This window comes from Lissotriton vulgaris, chromosome 5, assembly GCF_964263255.1.
Source record: "Lissotriton vulgaris chromosome 5, aLisVul1.2, whole genome shotgun sequence".
NCBI classification, from domain to species: Eukaryota; Metazoa; Chordata; class Amphibia; order Caudata; family Salamandridae; genus Lissotriton; species Lissotriton vulgaris.
Genome location: NC_141693.1, coordinates 243831987 through 243852953, shown reverse-complemented (window position 1 = coordinate 243852953; position 20967 = coordinate 243831987). Strand labels below are relative to the sequence as shown.

The window sequence follows — 20967 nt, the reverse complement described above, 5'->3', positions numbered from 1 at the left end:
GGGCCAGCGGGAGACGTCTAACACAGCAAGCACGGCCCGTTGCGAGTCACTGTGGGTCATGGAAGAGCGGACCTCACGAAGACTGGACCATGAACGCGCTGAGAGGGTGACCTGGAAACTCTATTGCGGGACATCACTGAACCCCCAGCAACGGCGAGTTATACACAGGGACACGTGCGATGTGGTAAGTCAAGTGCCCACGCACGATCTCCCAACTGCCCAGCACCTTAACCTCACCTCAAATCATGGACACTCCTGCAGACGTGGCTGCTTTCTGCATGGAGATCATAGCTGAATCCCTCCCATCTCACCGTTCAATGTCTGCAAATTCAGGAGCAGAATATTCAGGGCGCTAGTCCCCTGCAGCTTACAACAACAAAAATTCAAGAGCTCTGAACTGGGAGATTTGTAAATCCATAGATGGCAATGCCAGGCACCTGGACCCCATCTGAACAGTACACAAGACTGCAGCTGTCACTCACTCCTAGCAGTTGCATACCCAATGTATAGTAAGCACCCATTCCAGATGGGCCACCGAGGATAAAATGCTGTCACGCACCCCCTTACCCCCCCATGGTGATCACAGCTTGTTTTGTATTGGAAATGTTCTTGTTTCTTTGCATTAGTAGTTTGAAAAGGATTTGCTATGATGATAGTCAATATAGTGTGGGTGTGGGGGAAGGGTATGTGGGATTTTTGTTAGTATGTGTTAGTAAGTCAATTGGAGAAGTGTGGCTCACTGGTTAGAGCAGGCAGACCCTGAAGCAGAGGTCAGACCCGGGACCAGTGTTCAATTCCCGACGCAGCAGGGTCTTGAGCTCAAATGTCCATGGACTCGATAATTATCGCTTCGGTGCCTGACCTAATCATGGGTTCACACTCTGCAACTCTGGGCATTAAGCTTGCTTAATCTCCACAACGGCCCCCCGCGGCGGGATGCCTGGCTTTCACCTTGGGGATGCCCTGTAGGGGCAATCTCACAGGGAAAAGCCAGGACGGGTTCCCAAGGCAAGCGCGGAGATACCCCTTCGGGGGTAGATTCTGGCGCTATAGAAGAAACATAATAATAATAATAATAATAATAATAATAACTGTCTTCTGCTGCAGAATATCGCACCACACAATAATGTACACAAACCGTTACAGAATACTTTCAACCAGGCCATCTCTACAATAGGACATTTATAGCATCCATGCCAGCTCAAAGTCTAAAATTCTCTGCTATGTCATGGAACATCTGCGGCATCAACAACACGCGAAAAGGCAAGCAGGTGCTCTCCTACCTACAAAGACATGATATTAAAATCACTTTTCTACAGGAGACCCACCTATCCCCTTGAAGTGATCATGTCTTTGCTAAGCAATGGGGCTCCCACCGCTATTATTCTCTGGGCACCTGCATTCGGATCCATTAAAGCGTCACATTCCTGCAACATGCCCACTACGCTGACCCGAACAGCCACTACCTACTGCTACAAGGCACCCTAGAAGATAAGAAGGTACTATTAGTCAACCTCTATGCCCCCAACGTAGACAACCCTGATTTCTTCCAAGACTTACTTGCCCACATGAACAGTTTTGAGAAAGAACGTATAGTGGTAGGTGGAGACCTCAATATGCCACATTGCCTATGGACATATTCAACTAGTGCACAACCTGCTGACAAACCTCGGACTAGAGGAATGTTCCGACATATCACTGACACATCCTCTCTGTTAGATGCCTGGTGCACACCCCATCCACATACATCTGGTTACACATTCTATTCCTCCCCCTATTCCAACTGGACCATAATACACTACTGGTTCCTGTCAGCGAGTTCCCTTCTGTGGGTTTCCGAAGTTACAGTCCTTCCCCGGAAGTTGTCAGACTACAGTCCAGTACTCCTCCAGTTAGAGATTCCATACGACTGCCCAGCAGCATACAGCTGGCGATTGGAGGGAGATGCACGCAAGAGCTGGTATTTCATAGTGAGCTATTGACTGCCATTATAGACTACTTAACACAGACAAGGTGACCACACAGGCCACCTTATAGGAGGCCTTCAAGGCATATATTTGAGGAATATGTATCTCTAACCATGGAGGTGTTTTGCGAGACATCCACACTCAATTCCGAGTTGAGAATGAACTACAAGATCCCGAAAAAACAACCGCTGTGAATAGCACATGCCAGCGCCAGCCAATACGAGGCGGGGGACAAAGCTTGACGAGCGTTGGCTCGCCTACTACGCCCAGTTACGCAAAAAAGCGATATAGTGGAACCCCGCTCCACTACAGGAGATGCCGTCATAGGCATGGAAAATATCCTGAATTAATTTAAAAGATATGATCAGGACTTGTATACAGCGCGTGTTGCAGAAAGCCCTTCCGAGATCGCCTCGTACCTTGTGGAGATTGAGATGGTAAGGCTAACGAAAGAACAAATGGAACGTCTCAGTGATCCCCTGGCCCTATAACAGGTGACAAGCTATCAAGGCACAGGATGGTGCCAAGGCACCAGGACTGGACAGACTGACTGGAGCCTTTTATAAAGCTTTTAAACAACAGCAAGCCCTGTGAATCCTAGCAGTATACAACAAGGCGCTTGATACAGGGGAGCTACCACCTACGTTCCGCAAGGCGGTCCTGACAGTACAGCTATAACCAGGCAAGGATCCCAGTAGTTGCGCATCCAATCGACCCCCTTCCCTACTAAACCTAGACACCAAAATACTAGCAGAGATACTTGCTACTAGACTAGCCTTATTGATGGAGCACTTTATCTCACCGGCTTAATCTGGCTTTGTGCCGGTCGACCTCCCTAAAAACTTCACACTATATTTGCACTGCTCAACGAAGCCTCTTCTAATACACCAGCAGCAGTGGCTCTATTAGACGCTGAGAAGACATTCAACTCGCTCGAATGGCCAGATGCTGAGAAGGCATTGGACTCGCTCGAATGGCCGTTTTTACGTGCCCTCCTATGTAAACTGGGTATACCCCCCCCCCACTTCCTCGCATTGATTATGCTTTTATATACACCAGACCGACAACCCATCTGCGGGTGAACGGCGTACTTACAGACACCTTACCCATATCCCCGGACACCAGACAGGGATGCCCACTTGCCCCTCTTCTTTTCATAGCCGCAATGGACCCACTGGTCTGCTTCCTCCAAGACGTCACTCACACTGCGAGCTACAACTAACACACGGTCCCCTATTGCTTTCTCTATAGGCAGGCGATAATCTGCTTTTTATTAGGCACCCACAGGATAATATGCCACCAGTTATGCAAGAAATAGCTAGATCTGGAAACCTCTCAGTACTACGTATTAATTGGACAAAATCCGAGCTCTTCCCACTGACAGATACCATTTGAGCATTACCTGCAGACTCCCCCTCCAATGGGCAGAAGACGGCACCAAATACCTTCACAGAAACAGAGATCAGATCTCTCAGTGCAACTACGGCCTGACTCTGGCATCCCTCACGATACAAGTGGACAGATGGCCCAGACTACCACTCTCCATGGCGGGTCGAGTGGATATAATTAAGATGGTGGTGCTCCCCAGGGTTCTACATTTATTCACAAATATTCTTCTTCCGTAGACTTTCTGCTGTACACTACGTAGCACCCTACAGTGCCTGGTATTGATTCAGATGCTCCGTCCATCACCACCCCCTTTTGTACCGCTTTTGGCCGCCATAAGTGTGGCAGGGTATGCTCAGACGTGAGTCCCTTGCTCACTTTTCCACTGGATTCAAGCAAGCCGGGCTGAAGACGGCTGGAATGCCAGAAACCGGTCCTCGGAAGCTTGTTTCCGGTCCAGGGAAGACATGGCTTGGCATGTCTTCCCTGGCAGTTCGGGCTGGACCGTTCCTATGAGGAACAGGGTCAGACTGATTTGCATATAGCCATGTCTGAACTGGGGTGGCAGAGTGGGCTAAAGAACGGTGATGGATTAAACCCAGATCTTTTGACTGAGTGTGAGTGTTTGATTGATTCAGATGCTCCATCCATCACCACCCCCTTTTGTACCGCTTTTGGCCGCCATAAGTGTGGCAGGGTATGCTCAGACGTGAGTCCCTTGCTCACTTTGCCACTGGATTCAAGCAAGCCGGGCTGAAGACGGCTGGAATGCCAGGAACCGGTCCTCGGAAGCTTGTTTCCGGTCCAGGGAAGACATGGCTTGGCAGTTTGGGCTGGACTGTTCCCATAAGGCACAGGGTCAGACTGATTTGCATATAGCCATGTCTGAACTGGGGTGGCAGAGTGGGCTAAAGAACGGTGATGGATTAAACCCAGATCTTTTGACTGGGTGTGAGTGTTTGATTGATTCAGATGCTCCGTCTATCACCACCCCTTTTTGTACCGCTAGGATCTATTGGGACACCATACTCTTCTTTGCGAGTGTGGGGGCCTCGGAGTAACAGATTTCTACTCTTACTATCGCGCTGCCCAATGCCACTACACCTACCGTTGGTACCACCCTGATGCCAGCATTCAATACATCCTCCCTGAATGTGCACAACTAGAAGGTCTTTCACATTCACAGATCCTATCCAAGGGTATACTGTTGGAGATTCAGGATATTCAAATGGTCTCCACAACATGCTGTGCATGGCATAAGATGCGACAATCATTAGGTGGGGGTCCTCTCTATTCAGGCGCTTTCTCCCTCGCAGACAACCCGTGGCTCCTGCTCATGTGGGAGGCACTAGTTAAATGCATGCTCGGGAGATACTCCCTATCCACCATGTGCGACTTATTCCCCAACGGCCATGCTTTACACCTGACAGAAATTGCACCAGTATGCAATATCCCCTACATGGACATCTTCATTTTTAGGAGCTGGCAGAACACTCTGCAATCTCTTTTGCCCTCCTCTCCGCTCACAGCCGACGACTTCCCACCCTTGACAATGGTAGCCACAGACGGTGGCCCCATGACATTCAGACTCTACCATGGGTACTGGGAACGTGGGAGGAAGTGCAGGGGATATCACAAACAGACCAGATATGGAGCTACTGTTGCGCACTAATGAAAACATTTCTATTAATCAGAGACACAAGCTCTTACACTTTAAGTACCTACACCGATATTATCTCTCCCTAGTAGGAATCACCAAACTTGATCATTCCAGATTAAATAACTGCCTAAAATGTCACGCCACAGGAGCGGACTTTGCACATCTAACCTGGTCTTGCTGGAAATACCTTCCTATTGGGTGGCTATATTCACACACATATCTGCCATGTCCGAACACACTAGGACACCGGACCCCTAGTGGACCAACTGGGCTATACACAAAATGTGCCATTTGTTTCTCACCTCTCACCACCAGGTTTTTATTGCGCTGCTGCTGGGCAAGAGAGAGATAGCATTAGGTTGGGGATGTGACAGATCACCCACTCCTTCAGACTGGCTGAAGATTATGCCAACCTACAGCCCCGTACATCCCGCCCCAGAGATATCGGGCCGCTCTTCCACACATAGCTCCACACTCTGACACATGACTCCACTGATCAATCCACGACGCCCGGTGATCCGGGCTATACATGTAGCTATCATACTGAGGAGAAGAATGGCTGTCCTCACTGTTACCGGTTGATGTGGTTGCAACAGGGGAATTAGTGTCTGGAAGGATTGTATCTTGGCAGTAATGAGGCAAATTATCCCCCGTTGTGATTGGAGGATCGCTCCTAGGTAGGGTTGTATTTGAAGGGGATGGAGGTGGAATTTGACTGTTTTATTCAAGGTCTAATATGGAGTTAATTTATTTAAGCAAGCCTTCATAAAAGCAATCCATCTTCACCACTTCAGTTATATGTGAACCAAAATGTATGAAGTACCTTAGCCACATTGGCTACAAAATAAAAAACCCTATATGGAATGCTGCTACATATATTTTTTCAGTAAATGTGTCAATTAAAAACAAGAAATAAAATACATTGTCACTGCATTTCATTTAGCAGCTGCTTTGAGTGCAAACATTTCTTACACCTTGCTAACACAGGCTCTCGTGCAGCTTTTCAAGACACTATGACTTTATTGTTCACAGTCACTCTGTAGCCAAGAGTGCTCAGGATATCATTTAGATCAATCAAATGAACAAGAAGCACCAAGACCCATCAAGTCAAGACATCCCACAATCTGCATGCTACTTTCAGTGCATCTGTACTTAGAGCATGCGCAGGGTAAGAATCCCGCATGCCCAAGTTACCTCAGGAGAATTCATAACATTTCCTGCTCTGAGTTAATAAACTGATTCACGTTCAAATAACTGACCTGTTCTTTTCGATCAGTCTTGAAGCAGTGTCAGTTTTTAACTCATCGGCAGGTGGCACTTCAGACATTTTCTGTTCCAAATGCATCCTTAGAATTTTCTCGTTCTCTAGTAATGCAGAGACAGCTTCCACATTTGTTTGGGCAGTTTTTAGATCCTGTAATATAAAATCAAACAGTTACCCAATACAAAAAATCAGCTAAAACGTTGACAGTGAATTAATTATTAACATATCATCAAAGATGGCAAGGAAGGGAAGCCCAGAAACAAATCCACTTGTTACAGACCCATCTCCCAACTGAATGCGGAACCCAAGATCCTTGCCAAACTCTTGGTCACACAGATATCTCGGGTGATAACAGCACTGGTCCACCCGGATCAGTCAGGCTTTATGCCCCACCGTAACACGGCCCTTAAGTTACAAGTTACGTAGGGTTCATGGAGTACTGGGGTGGGTTGATACTATTAAGGAGCCGGCCGTCATAGTATCGCTAGACGCCTCCATGGCTTTTGATACCATAGAGTGGCCGTACCTGCTAGCTGTCCTTGCCGAAATGGGGTTTGGGCCTGTCTTTACAGCATGGGTTAGACATCTCTATTCGGAGCCCTTGGCCCAGGTGGTAGTTAATAACAAGCGATCAGACCCATTCCAGCTGCATCCAGGGGCCAGACAGGGGTGTCCATTGTCTCCCCTGCTGTTTGTCCTTTCCCTGGAACCATTGGCGGCCTGGATCCGTGCAGACCCGATTTTTCGCGAACTGCGGAGGTCGGAAGACTGGGAGGACCGCATCTCGCTTTATGCTGACGATGTAGTCCATTATCTAGCCTCCCCCAAAAGGTCTTTAATTTGTGTGTTGGATATTTTCACAACATTTGGCAAATATTCAGGCTATCCGATTAATTGGAGCAAGTCACTCATATATGTCCTGGGAGATGAGTCTCCTCCACTGCTCAGAAATTGTCCGATGCAGACGGTGAGAGATGGTTTCTGCTACCTTGGAATCTTTATCACTGCAGATCCTAAACTCCGGTATGAGCGGAACCTATTCCCACCCTTGCAGCAACTCAATAGTGATGTCGCTATTTGGAGGAACCTCCCGCTCTCTCTGTTGGGCAGAGCTGCACTATATAAAATGAAGTCCCTGCCCCGTCTGCTATATGCCTTGCAAAATTACCCAGACCCGATCCCAAAACGATACTTTAGAGAAATCGAAGGGCGGCAGAGAGTGTTGCTATGGGAGAGGAGGCCCAGTATCGCACTAATGCAAAATTACCCAGACCCGATCCCAAAACGATACTTTAGAGAAATCGAAGGGCGGCAGAGAGTGTTGCTATGGGAGAGGAGGCCCAGTATCGCACTAATGTAAATGTGTGTGTAAATGTGTTTATATAGCGCCTTCTACCCAGAGGTCTCGTAGCGCTGTATTCATACCTCTGTGGAACCCTTCCTGGCTTTCCTGTGAGATGTCCACTCCTGGGCACCCCCAAGGTGAAGCCAGGCATCCAAGCGCTGCTGGGGCCGTTGTGGAGATTAAGCAAGCTTTTGCTCAGAGTCACAGAGTGGGACCCATGATTAGACTATGCACCGAGGTGAGAATTATCAGGTCCGGGGAGATTGAGTTCAAGAGCCGCCGAGGCGGGAATTGAACCCTGGTCCCGGGCAAGACCTCTGCATCAGGGTCTGTCACTCTAACCATTGAGCCACGCTTCTCCAGAATTAGTTCTGAATTGGTAAGACGGAGGTATCAGTCTCCCTGACATTTGGAAATATTATTGGGCCTCCTACCTGGCTGCCATCAATCACTGCACTTATCGTCAGCCCAGGCGACCCGGGTTTCACCATGGATAGATGGCTACTCCCTGGAGGGAATTAAAATAGAGCCTTGTATTCAAACCCCCGGAAACTCTCTCTCACCGGCCCCACCAAACACTCTGTTCTGATTTGGCATACCAAAAGCTTAGGTTGGGATCGAAAGCGCACGTTGGAGATGCCTCTGTGGTACTCGGAGCAGCTTGGTGATCTCCAAACCACAAAAGGCTTTGATAAATGGGACCTGATCGGTTTATCCAGATTGGGAGATCTTTGGGTGAAGGGTGATATGGTCACTTTTGCCTCGCTCCAGCAGCAATTTGAGCTTTCAGGTACAGAATTCTTCCGCTACCTGCAGATTCGCCATGCTATCGCCGCGACCTTACAAAAAGGCACAGTCCCCCCTGAATCCTCACCATTAGAAGACTGTTTACTAGACGGCTACCTTCCACAAAAAGTGATCTCCCTTTCATACAAGAAACTGATTAACAACACCCCCGATCCTCTTGACCGACTGCGTGAGAGTTGGGGGAGAGATGGACTTGAGTTTGATGATGAAGAGTGGCGGGAGGCGGTCGTCTCACCTCGGGAGGTGGCGACCTCGGCACGTCTTCGGTTGGTCCAGCTCAAAATGTTGGACAAAACATACATCACTTGGCCCCAATTAGTCCACATGGGGAAGAGGGGGAGGGAGATTGCAGACGCAGCTGTGGACACGCCGGTACCTTCCTCCACATACTATGGGAATGTGATCAGATACAGAAGTATTGGCAGGAGACACACGAGGTGATGGAAGAAGTGCTACATAAGACCATCCGTCCAGAGGCTAAAAGAGGTCTCTTAAATATGTGGAGACTCAATGATTTAATAAGTCTGGAGAGGCTCTGGGCTACGCTGGGTGCAATGGTAGCCAAACGAGATCTAGCCCAGCTGTGGGGGGCGGCTGCTCCTCCAACTCTGCCCTCCTGGAAAAGGAGTCTGAACTGGTGCATGTTCAGGGAAAAGACTGTATATGTGGCACGAGGATGCCCCAGGAAGTGATCCGCAGTATGGTCGAAGTGGAACGGTTATAGGGGAGAGATTTGTGTGGCCCCTGTACACTCCTTAGAGGAGGAACCATTATCCCCTTCAATGATAAGTTATCATCAACGCAATCATGTATGTCTCATAACTGTAATCGCCATTGTGTCATTTATACATAACAAATGTGCTGATGCCGACTGTTATTTTACTTGTTTATGTTTAATAAAAAGATACTTTAAAAAAAAAGATGGCAATTACAGGGTTTAAATTAAAAAAAGGACAAGTAAGCTGAATTTCTTAACATTATATGCTGGATCGCAAGATGATCAAGCCTACCCCATACATATGGAGCCTTCAATAACTTAGTACAATATTAAAAATAAGCTCAGAAATAATTAACTCTTAGTGGACCATAGGCAGAAATGTATTTTGGGTGTTAAGGTGTCTGGGGATCTTTGGTACCTGAAGAATGAACCCAATAGATAGATGGATAGATATCATCCTTTGACCCCTGACCCAAGCATCCCTCTTTCACCTTCACCCTGTCCATTTTCTCCCGGTCAGTGAACACTTGTTTTTGCTCCTCCCCATGTGTACATCACTTTGTTGCTATCTAATTAGGTTTGTGCTACATAAATCTGTAGTCTACATTCATACCCGCAGTGATGCAAAAAACAAAGTGCAGTCTCCGGAGAATTATTGGCTTTAAATAATACATTTCTGAGGTTAATCTAGTCTTCATCAACGCAAAGTACATAAATCTAACCTTATGTATCAATTAACACACATATTTTGCTTTGTCATCATTCTAATAATATTTTTTTCTTTTTAAACATGCGGAAGCCTCTCAGTGAAAAAGTGCACCCTCCACTGCTTCCAATTCAGGTACAAGGTGGTTTAACTCGGGTAATGCTACACAAGTGTACTTGATTGCTTAATTATTATGAAGTGTGTTAATTAATATTCCCATCCGCCTCCCTTGCGGTGTTTAACTCACTCCAGCCAGCACTGCTTTCCTTCGTGTGGGGTGGCAAGAAGCCTCAATGCAGCTGGGAGGTGCTGGTATTACTGTTCGAGCGGGAAGGCTTTGAAGCCCCAGATATGCGCTTATACTATCTCTGAGCACAGGCCCAGTTTGCACATCATTGGTTGTTCCCATAATGGTTCCAGCTGCACGTATCACTTGAAGCTGACGCTGTCCTTCCAATGGTCCTTGCTGCGACCGCCTTATATGGTGGGGGTGGTGGACCTAGAACTGAAATCAACCTCGTTCTTTGCACGGCATGGGCGTGGAAGATACTTTTGACTTGTGCTCAATTGCAGTATCTATACTCCACAAGGTTACCGCTCGCTGCGCACCCAGATATTTCTGCTTCAAAAAAGCCTGCTGCCCTTAAGGTATTAGGCGCAGTGGGACTAACACAATTAGGGGACCTTTATAAGCAACGCCAGTTCGATCGCTCTCTGACATACAGGGTGGTAGGGATTGGGGGTTGACGCTCTGGTTCACTTAAGTGCGCGTGCGGCAGGCGACCATCTACCCCGATTACCCAGCAGAGCCCAAGCCGCTGTTAGCACTGCAGGCGGTGTTTGCAGGTACGGATCGCACAGGCCTGATCATGAAATTGTATACTGCGTCCCTTAAGGAAAGAGAACCGCTCGATTCCCCTTCCTATAACAAATTGGTGGCACTACTGGGGACTTCACTGTCACCGGATATATGGAAGTTTTGCTGTGCCCCAAATGGCTGAATAACTGCAAATTGTAACCTTCGCATGGAAGAGGTGTGGTGCAGCGGCCAGAGTGCCTGACTCTGGACTACAGGGTTTACTGTTCGATCCCCGGCGCCGGCAGGTTAGCCCAGCACAATGTGACTCTGGGCAATAGCTCGCTTAATCTTCCCGAGGGCCCCCAGCGCAAGGACACCACTTCGGAAGTAGCTGTGCACTTTACAAAAATACTGGTATCAATTTTAAATACCTGCAACAGTTATACTATACCCCGATGGATTATTGCGTTTTGGTCTGCGGGAGAGCTCCTGCTGTGTTAGTTGTGGGCAGGGGGAGGCAGGCTTCTTGCATCTCAAATGGAATTGTAAAGGTATATACAGTTTTTGGGGTAAGGTTACGAAGATGCTAACGAATGTGGTGTCGGAACCCGTGCTCTATACTCCTGGGGTTTGCCCATTAGGCTGGGTAAAGGATCCTAAACCCTGCAACCGAAGACTGGTAGCTGTTTCGACCTTATTAGCTAAGAGAGCGGTGGAGCAGTGCTGGGGCTCTAGATTCACTCCAACATTGGAAAAGTGGATCCGAGATTTACCGTATTGCAAAGAGTAATTTGAGATCTATGCTGAGGAATTACCTGAAACTTCACGGCCTAAAGACTTTTGGGCTCCTCTCTCTCTGCATATCTTTACAATAGATGCTGTAATTTGATGCACTAGATGTGTCCATTCTTGGGACTGTCATATGTTGTAATACTGCCAAATGTGATGAGATGCTTAGTTGGGGGTCACAGTATTTTTCTTTTAAGTTCCGCGGGGGACAATGGGTTGGAGGGTGGTGGGGAGTTCTGAGGGCTGTTATTTTGCTCTATGGGAAAACAAAAAATGCTTGCACTATTAGTGATCCTTGATGTGAGTTCTGGCCCCTTGCAGGGGACCTATTGTGTATTTTACAAGCTGTTCAATAAACAAATATAAAAAAATAAAACATTATCATTAAGTCTCATCACTCATATAAAAAAACAGAAACTTATCAGTTTGGTTTGGAGCATTCATCTTTACAGTAACAATTCATCTTTAGGTCAACAATCTGGCAAGAACTCTAAATCATTTCTAAGCAATATCAGGGAGAAAGATGGCCACATGGAAAAAGTTCAAGAAGACTGCCAATGTACCCAAGAGTGGTCATCTCAGCAAATTCACACCAAGATCAGGCCATATGATGCTCCTGCAGAACGCAAAGAACCCCCCCAAAGCTATGACAAGGGATCGACAGGCCTCTCGCAATATGTTAAATGTTAAAGTTAAAGATTATGTTATTTAGAAAAGACTAAAAAAGAATAACTTTTGTGGAAGCTTAACCAGGAGGAAACCACTTCTTTCCACAAAGAACATTGCTGAACGCCTCTGGTTTGCAATACAGCACTTGAATGAACCACAGTTTTTTTTAACAATGACTTCTGGGCACATGACATTGAAATGTAGCTGTCTGGTTGTAATCTTCTACAAATTTTAATAAAATCTAATACAGGCTTCATTGCTAGAAACTCATACCAACTGTAAAGCTTGGTGACGGAAGGGTGATGATTTGGCCTGCTTTGCAGTCACAGGACCAGCAAGCCTCCCAATCATAATTTCCTACTTATGACAGCATATTCTAGAGGAAAATGAAACACCATCTGTACAACAGCTACAGGCTAGCTGGAAACATGCAACAGTACTATGATCCTAGGATTTAAAACAAAGTAAATATGTGACTTAATAGCTCAAAATGGAAAGAACCAGGATTTTTGTGAGGCTGAGTCTAAAGTTTGCAAGCCTAGTGAGGACCAAATGCAAGCTGGGCATAAACAAATGTTCACAAACATCTCCAAATATAAACAGTTTTACAGAAAACATTTTTTTCAAGATAATGCTGCTAAAGGTGGGGTTCCACATATCACTGAATAATGGGGTGCATTTACATTTTCAAAAAAGACAACTGATTGTTGCCTTGTTTTTTTGCTTAATATATTATGACATAGTGAGATTTGAGAGTGTTGTCACTTGAGGTTAGACTTATCCAGTGTTACAACTTGATGAGAACCGCCTTGTTCATAGGGTAAATACTCCATTGAAAGGAAATGTGTTTTGGCTGAATTTTATTTATCTTTACGGATAACAAACGGGAGATGGCTGGGAAAATTACGCAATAAGACACATAGGCTTTATGGTGCTTTAGATGGAAGTAAGGCAGTTCAGCAGAAACATCACTGCAAGAATTCTGTAACTGCATGCTGAACTGAGAGATGAGGACCGAAAAGCAACCTGCCACTGTTTTGGTCAAAGCACTGCCTCTCTTGCCTAAGGTGGATGCATTATGAAGCACCAGTGATCATTACTACCTGAGAATATTCATACTTATTTGAGACAACTAATATGGCAGTTACCAATGAACAGATCTTTGGGAAAAAAGACTAAATGAAGTGAGATTGTTGGTGACTCATATTAGCAGATACAGATTTCTTTATTATGTGAGTTAATTAAAAACTGCAACAATATTACATCTAAAACACACAAGTCAATTCAATGATAGCCTAAATAAAGAGCATCAATGCTAAGTAAGTCATAGCAGCAAAGGTTTTCGGATATAGCAGTTTGATGGCTCGTAGCTACTTGTACGGTGATTCTCCATTCATAGAGTATCCCACGGTCACCGCCGTCGAATGCTGCTTTGAACTCTATAGAGCAAAGAACTAATTTCTTTTGCGTTCGCTTGAATAGGTCAGCAAATTAAACTGGTTCAGTTGAGTCATTGTAGAGCCATCTGCCTTTTCCTTGCGGTAGCTCTATATTTCAAAAGACCTGAGTGGCGTAGAGCACAGCAGAGAAAGGCGGCAGGCGAGCGGGCTGGCAAGCATGCAGGCGGACTGGGGGTAATGCCGGCGGTTGGTCAGGCTTAAATGGGAGAGTGGATAGTTGCACCGCTGGTTGCAGAATGCTTATATGCTTGTGCACTTGGATGCAGCATACTGCGTGGTTCAGAGACCCTCAATAGGTGCAAGCCGCACTGGCATAGCACTGCCCCCTTCCAAACCTATCTAGAGAGGTTCACAGCCCTAGGGCCTTACCTGCCCAGCACAGGTAGTTTGTCGACTGTCTGACTCAGGGCCACGCCTGGTGTCCGCTATGATCTTCTCAACCAGGCCGGAGCCTGCTCCTGAGTTTTATTCACGCTCCCACTTTAGCCACTGTAGTTTCCTCTCAGCTGGGTCCCCAGGGACCTGGAAAAGCGCCTGCAATCACACATCCTGGTTCACCTTGCCCTGCCTCACCGACCACTCACACAGATCCACATCATTTTATTTCAATTTTAGAGATTATATAGATATTGTTCCCTTCTTGAACAGATAACTGGGTGTAGTTTTGCAGATGCATTTTCGCTCCTGTTCACCCTGTCACTGCCCTAGTGCTAGACACGACGCTATCTTCTGATCTTTGACACGCCCAATTGTTGACAATAGTCTTGGACACTTTTCATTTTAGCACCTAAGGCTATGGCTACATAGATGCTGTATCATAAATGGGTGGAATCCCTTAGAATTTAAAGCCTCAGCATCCCTTTAAAATCTGTTTCCATCCTGCTTTGAAGATATGTTCCAAACAGGTTAGGAATTAGCAAAACAAGGTGACATGTGCAACAAATTGAAAGTGTTCGTTAGTCACGAGCTGCCCCATGAGGTGGTACATAATGACAGAGGCATGAATATAAACGCTATTCCCTGATCATCGGCATAACTAGTAGAAATGTGACAACTCCTGACAATCCCTGCCGCACTAAAGCTGTGAAAACATTTCGGTTGACGATATTACAACTGAGACCTGAAGTGGATAATTCAGATGAGAATTTTTATTTCCAGGTACTATGAACAGTTCACATACACACTGTGGCAACAACTTAAAGGTGAATTGCACTGGACAGAATTGAACCATAGGACAAATGAAGTGAATGCGACATATGAAGCAGAAATATGAAATAGAGATGGCAATAATAAAGAAAGCCACATGTTATGTATAAATATATGTACATACTGTACAAACTGGCACATTATGGCTACGTTTCTTAGTAAACGCAGCTCCTTTTGTTACCATTTCATGAAAAGGCAATTCTCAATGATGTGACTGTACAATTTGGTGATTTAAAAAGCAGTGGAAAAGAAAGGGAAACAAACCAAAACTGTTCCTCAAGTTTTCAAATTGTTCACTAACCTAAACAGCGGAAAGACTAATGAGACAACCTAGAATTCCACAAATATGTACATAATCAAACAAACAAGCACATCACACACACAATGTCTATTCCATCCATTTACAAGTCAACCATTCTACAGTGGAAAGTTATACTTTACTTACTTCTTCCAACTGAATAATTTTGCTATTTAGAAAATCTTCCACTTTTTGCACTTCTTTTTGAGCGTCTTCTCTTAAGCGCTGAATAGTAGATCCACTGTCACCAGTCAAGCTCTCAACAGCTTTACTAAAATAAATGAGAAAACAATAAGCACTCAATGAAGCATTCTGATAAGGAGATGATCACAGCATCAGAAATCTGGTGATCAAAGCAAGCACCGATTGATATTAAACAAATGCAAGAGTCGGTACCAATGTTATGGCCAAGATATAATGTTAGGCATGAAGGAGCTCCATATCAAACCAAAAATTTGGAAACAGCTTGAATGTTTGTAACATACTGAAATACATGCAATGTTTACAGTCAATAGAAAAGTTTGTTAAAAAAACAGCACAAGAGCGACTCCTAAAATCTTACATGGCTTATTTTCTATAACCTCATCACAGAGTTCTCACCAATGTTACCAGCTTTCCAAGTAAGATGATCAACATGTTTCCAGACCACAACGGTGCACAAATAGAGCACATTTCTGAAACATCTCATCACTTCTTACTTACTTCTATCCATGATGAAGTTTTACTCAAATTATCACATGCAACACACTGAATTCAAAACACTGCTCACGAGTACCTGCACTCTGACATGACGCACATGATCATTACATTAAATAATGACAGCTGTGAGACCCTCTGACACAAAGCAACAATTATTAGGTTAAGATCCATTTGATTTCTCTATGCTTCCGCCTCTGTATGTGCTGTATGTTAAATGTGATCAATGTTTGTTTTACCTCTGTGCCACTTCTGTTTCTATGAGTTTGGTGTTTGTGCTCTTCTTACCTCTCTGTGCACTTGTCTCTGTGTTCTGACTGTCTCTCATTGCTCCTACCTCGTGTTGTTTGTCTGTGTTAATCATGTCTGTCTCTCCGTGCCCTCTACTGCCTGTGCTCCATATGCCTCTGAGTTCCTTCAGTCTCCTGGACTCATTTTATCTCTTAGTGCGCCTTCTCTTGTTTTAAGCAGTTTCATTTATTGTGCTCCTCCATGTCTCATTAAGCTTTTTATGTGTTTGTTGTGTGTGCCCAAGCAGCCCCTCTGTCTCTACAGTCTCATCACCCATTCAATCTCAAGCACCTTTTAGGTCTTTGTAATCCTTCGTTCGATCTGTATCCCTTCATTTTCTCTGTGCTCTTCTTACTTTCCATGCCCCTTTCATTCTCTCAGTGGCTGATGTTTCTCTCTGTGCCTCTTCTTTCTTTTATTGTACCCTGTTATTTTCTGTGCCACTTCTTTTCCATGGTCTTGTCGTTGTTTGCTTCTTGCTTCTTCAGTGCCTGTCAGCTTTCTCTCAGTACCCCTTCATTCTCTTTTTGCTCTTTTGACAAAGAGAGAAAGAGGGGCCTTATCTTTCTTTGCTCCTTCTTTCTCTCGAAGGTTCTTCCGTTTTACAGCAGCTGTGCAGGTCACCTGCTGGTACCACTTTCCAATGAAAATGCATTATTATTTGATCACACTTCAAAAATACAGCTGACCGTTGAAGGTTTTCAAGTACCACAAGCAAAAAATTGTCCATCACTAAGATTAGATTGGTACAAGTATTTACAGGCTGTAAAATACAATTACACACATATTAATATTTTCAAAACTATGCTAAGTCAGATTTGTTGTTTTAAAATAGGAGTTGAATCTAGGGGTGGCGAGGAGGGCATCAAATACTGTTCCTAAAGATTAACCTCTAGGACATGTACAGATCTTTTGCCCTAGTCCTTGTGGTTGTGGGGTATGTTGGCTGGACAGGCCTAAGCTAGGAGCAGGTTTGTGTGGCTGGAAGACATCTGAAAAGTTGCTTGATGCAATTTACATTACAACCATAGAATATTGACCTAATTTTCTTTTTATGGCTGTCTGCCAACATATACCTTCTGTGAGGGCCTGATGTAGCCAAATTGGAGAACTCTGGCCCATGATTCTACGTTCCCTTGCGCTGATAGAGGGTCCTTTGATGATAGTAATTTTATGCATAGTGTTGGAGAAAGTCCTGGGGGCAATTCCTCCAGACAGCTCAGGGTTTTTTTAGGTACTTGCAGTAAGAAACGTAGATGATCGAACAACATTGTTGTCACTCTGTCCACTAGAAGTGCAAATGTTAAGTAAATGGGACTCCTGAGCTGCTGACATTCTATATGTGGGAATGGAATGCAGTGCATTCTCTCCGCCAAGAGGGAGTTGTGGGATCAGATGGTAGTATAAGCAACATTTCTATTTTCTTTCAGTTGAGAGAGAAACACTTGTGCCACCTGGTTCAACTGCCATAACCTTCATTACAATTAAGAAGGAGATGCATTCTGACTGACATGCAACGTTTTACACAGTGCTTAATTAGTGAAAGGAAGAGTGCTGAAGTAACAAAGCTCTGCAAAAAAGCCAGTGGTGCAATTAAAGTCGGCATGCTAAATACCAAGTCAGGTAGTCTTCAATTCACTACCAGACACTCCTGTTCCAGTTTCTCGCTCTTGCAAGCTCCTGCTTTATATTTTTGACAGTATTGCTGTTTTTTCTTCCTATATATTTCCGATCTGTGTGTGTTTTCCTTCTCTTGCACTCAGTAAATATCTGATATGAAAAATAAGTGCCACTTCCCAAAAATATGTGCGGTGCCCCCCACCATCAACCACCAGCTACAATTAAGCACAGTCTTTAGATTTTAATGATGTATGCGAGTATTGTCATGTAGCCATTACAAAGTACAGTCTAGAGATCAGATCACTAGAGTATGCCCGCAGTTAAATCTGACAGAGATCGATATGGACCCTTTTGACTAAGAGTGTTCACTGTTCCAAGAAAGAGCTGATCTAACTATGGGCAGTTCCTTTGCACATCTGTCAATATGGTATCAAATGCTACAGAAAGCTCTTGCAGTACGATCAATCGCACAATGGGGGCTACCATTATTAGTGGTCAGAAGATCTTCTCTAAAATTTAGGAAAGTTTGATATTGAGGCAGGAAATCTGCCTTTTGAGTAGGCTGTATTTCTCCAGGAGCAAAGAAGAAGACTCTTTTGCTACACCCTCGTGAAATAGGTTGTAGTCTCTACCCATTGGAAACAAAATGTATCATGGTGTGGGCGATGTATGCATTTTGCTTGGCCAACACCATTGGACCACTACCTAACTTCCTCTATTCCTGATCCAGTAGATAATCTGTCATACTGGTAGATGTTTATGCTGTTGAAAGCGCAATTTATTATTCTAACGTTAGGTCTCTGCACTCACGTCTTTAGACTCTAAGCAGCAAAAGGATCTACCATGCTCACTACACTTCTTAAATACTTCTCTGCAGAGAAAAATGTATAACATATCCAGGACCTCATTACAGACCTTAGTAGTCTCATCATTGTCATCACTGTACCCTGAAGGTATTCTAAATCAAATTCTTCCATTCTCATTTCAAGATCTTACTTACAGCAGTTTTACAAAAAGATATGGTGGTGTTGCTTTATCACACTCAAATAATGTCACTTTACCACTAGTAACAGGCAAGCTTTGTCACTCCCTTGAACACCTTGCAGTCAAATGTATGATAGGCATTCAGGTAATATTTTGATCTCGTATAGACGGCTCCAACACAACTTTCTATAAAAGTTTCAAGATCATTGTGAAAACCCCAGAACAGCATCCTGGTTCTTGGTGACTTGAACATCCACATGAATCCTAACATTATCGGACCACACAACTTGGTTAACTTCAGACTCACTAGGTTTTCCTAGCATATAAATTGACCCACACATTTAGCTGGCAACATGTTAAACCTGTTACTCACTTTTAGCTTTGCAATCTTCAAGACAGACGGTGTCAACATCACACCCATATCCTGGTCATGTCTCAATCCTGGAACCTAAAATCCCAAATATCCTCACTCAACAGATACATCAAATATACACTGAGCAGAAACAATACTCATGACATGCTACCTAGATCTCTCCGAAAGCCCAAACCGGGGTTGTTTCTGCAATACTGAATCCAAAATAACCATCAATATCATAGCCGAAAGAGAAAGATTTTGTCATGCAAAACCCGCCACAACCCTTGGTTCATAAACAAACTGCAAATATTGAAACAAAATAAGCATGCACGGAACATAAATTGTGAAAGACCAACTCTGAAACTGAGAAACAATTCAGACCGCTCCATAACTACATCTATAAAATGAAAATGTGGTCAGCCAAAATAACATACTATAAAGAACACTGACAATGCAAGAAACTCTACAGCACTGCAAATATCATCACTTCAAATTACTCCTGCTCAGGAACTATAGGATAACCTCAGCAAGAAACTCTACAAAGGAGGGGGGGCGGAGCTAGCCGGCGTCAATGGTGGACGCGTAAGAGCGAAGCTCCGAGCCAGCGCCAGCAATTATCCGGCATAGATCCTTTTTCAGCGGTGATAACTTAGCGAGACCAATGTATATGGCCTAGTGTCAAAGAGTCACTAGGACTCCGGTGCGCACAACAAAATAATTGTTTGTGAAATTTTTCAAATTGGTTTAGTGTAAACCTTTTATTTAAACAAACATCTCAATGTACTCATGATTGACTTAAATAAATGTTTTCCAATCATAAAGGTTACAAACTTCGATATTCAATAGTTGATTTGTAATAAACAAAAAGTCACATTTTATCAAAACACAGGTGCAATATGCAATCAAAAAGCAAAGAAATACAAAGAAAAGCAAAAAACCCAATGCATTTCGGGGCAACAGCCCCTTCGTCGGGGGTCTGAAAAGAAAAAAAGGGAATTAAAGAAGCTAATGCATGTCTATATATCACAATGTGAATACTTGTAACCCTACTCATTTCGAATTATGTCTTACCTAACAAGTGAAAGCACAATGATGACCTGTGTGCAATGGCTCTTAGTTTGCCAAACAATTTCTAAAGGGATAAGAGAGACGTGAAAGTTATACTGTCTATCGAGGTATATGGAAGATAAACAAAAAGTAAAGTCCATGTTACCTGTTCTTAAGTCAGAAATATATCTATAAAGAAGAAAATGCAATTACATGTCTCTCAATCTTAAATCTGTGCTTTATATGTTTGCCAAAATGCAATGTCACATTAGCTCACCTGCTAGTGTAACTTGTACGCAATGAAAAAGAAACCTGCAGAAAAAAACATGCAGTAAGTGCATAGCACGTTAACCACTATGAAAACAGCAAAAAAAAAGGTACCGCTTTAAATACCTGCGTATCTAAATCACAGCGTATCGATCACGCACAAGTCTCTCCTCACAATTCTGTGAAAATGAGATGGTAAAAAATATCAACCAGTCTCTTCAGACGAAAGTGTGGTATCTGACAGTGAACTAAGCACTACAAGACAACCAGTAGTGTCTCAACAAACACAAAGAACAAGTCAGACCATTGAGTCAACAGCAACAACATCTACAACACCATCGGTTGCTTTTTTAGACAAGGAACAACCGCCCAGCAGACCACCGGATTTACCCTTGGTACAATCAGAAAAAAGACGAGAAGAGGACAAAGAAAAGGAAAAGGAGAGGGAGAAGGACAGAGAGCAACTCAAAAAACCATCATTACGGAGCCAGACCAAAGCCTTGTCATAAACATTTCAAAATACTCACTATCAGAATTTGAAGTAAAACTCTTGAACAAAGGAATTTCATTTGTAAGAACATACCAAACCAATGAGTTAGAAACAGAAATATCCTTCTTCAAATTCATGAGAAT

General features: G+C 44.2%; 1 protein-coding gene across 1 annotated transcript in view; it reads right to left on the bottom strand.

Annotated features, from left to right (window-relative positions):
• Nucleotides 1–20967, bottom strand: part of LOC147710591 (CDK5 regulatory subunit-associated protein 2-like) — an 883251-nt gene that overhangs the window by 777955 nt on the left and 84329 nt on the right. The window contains exons 6-7 of the mRNA XM_086921269.1: nt 15222–15345; nt 6273–6427 (exon numbers count right to left, since the gene is read on the bottom strand). Coding sequence (XP_086777395.1) covers nt 6273–6427; nt 15222–15345 — 279 coding nt within the window. The remainder of the gene's footprint in view (nt 1–6272; nt 6428–15221; nt 15346–20967) is intronic.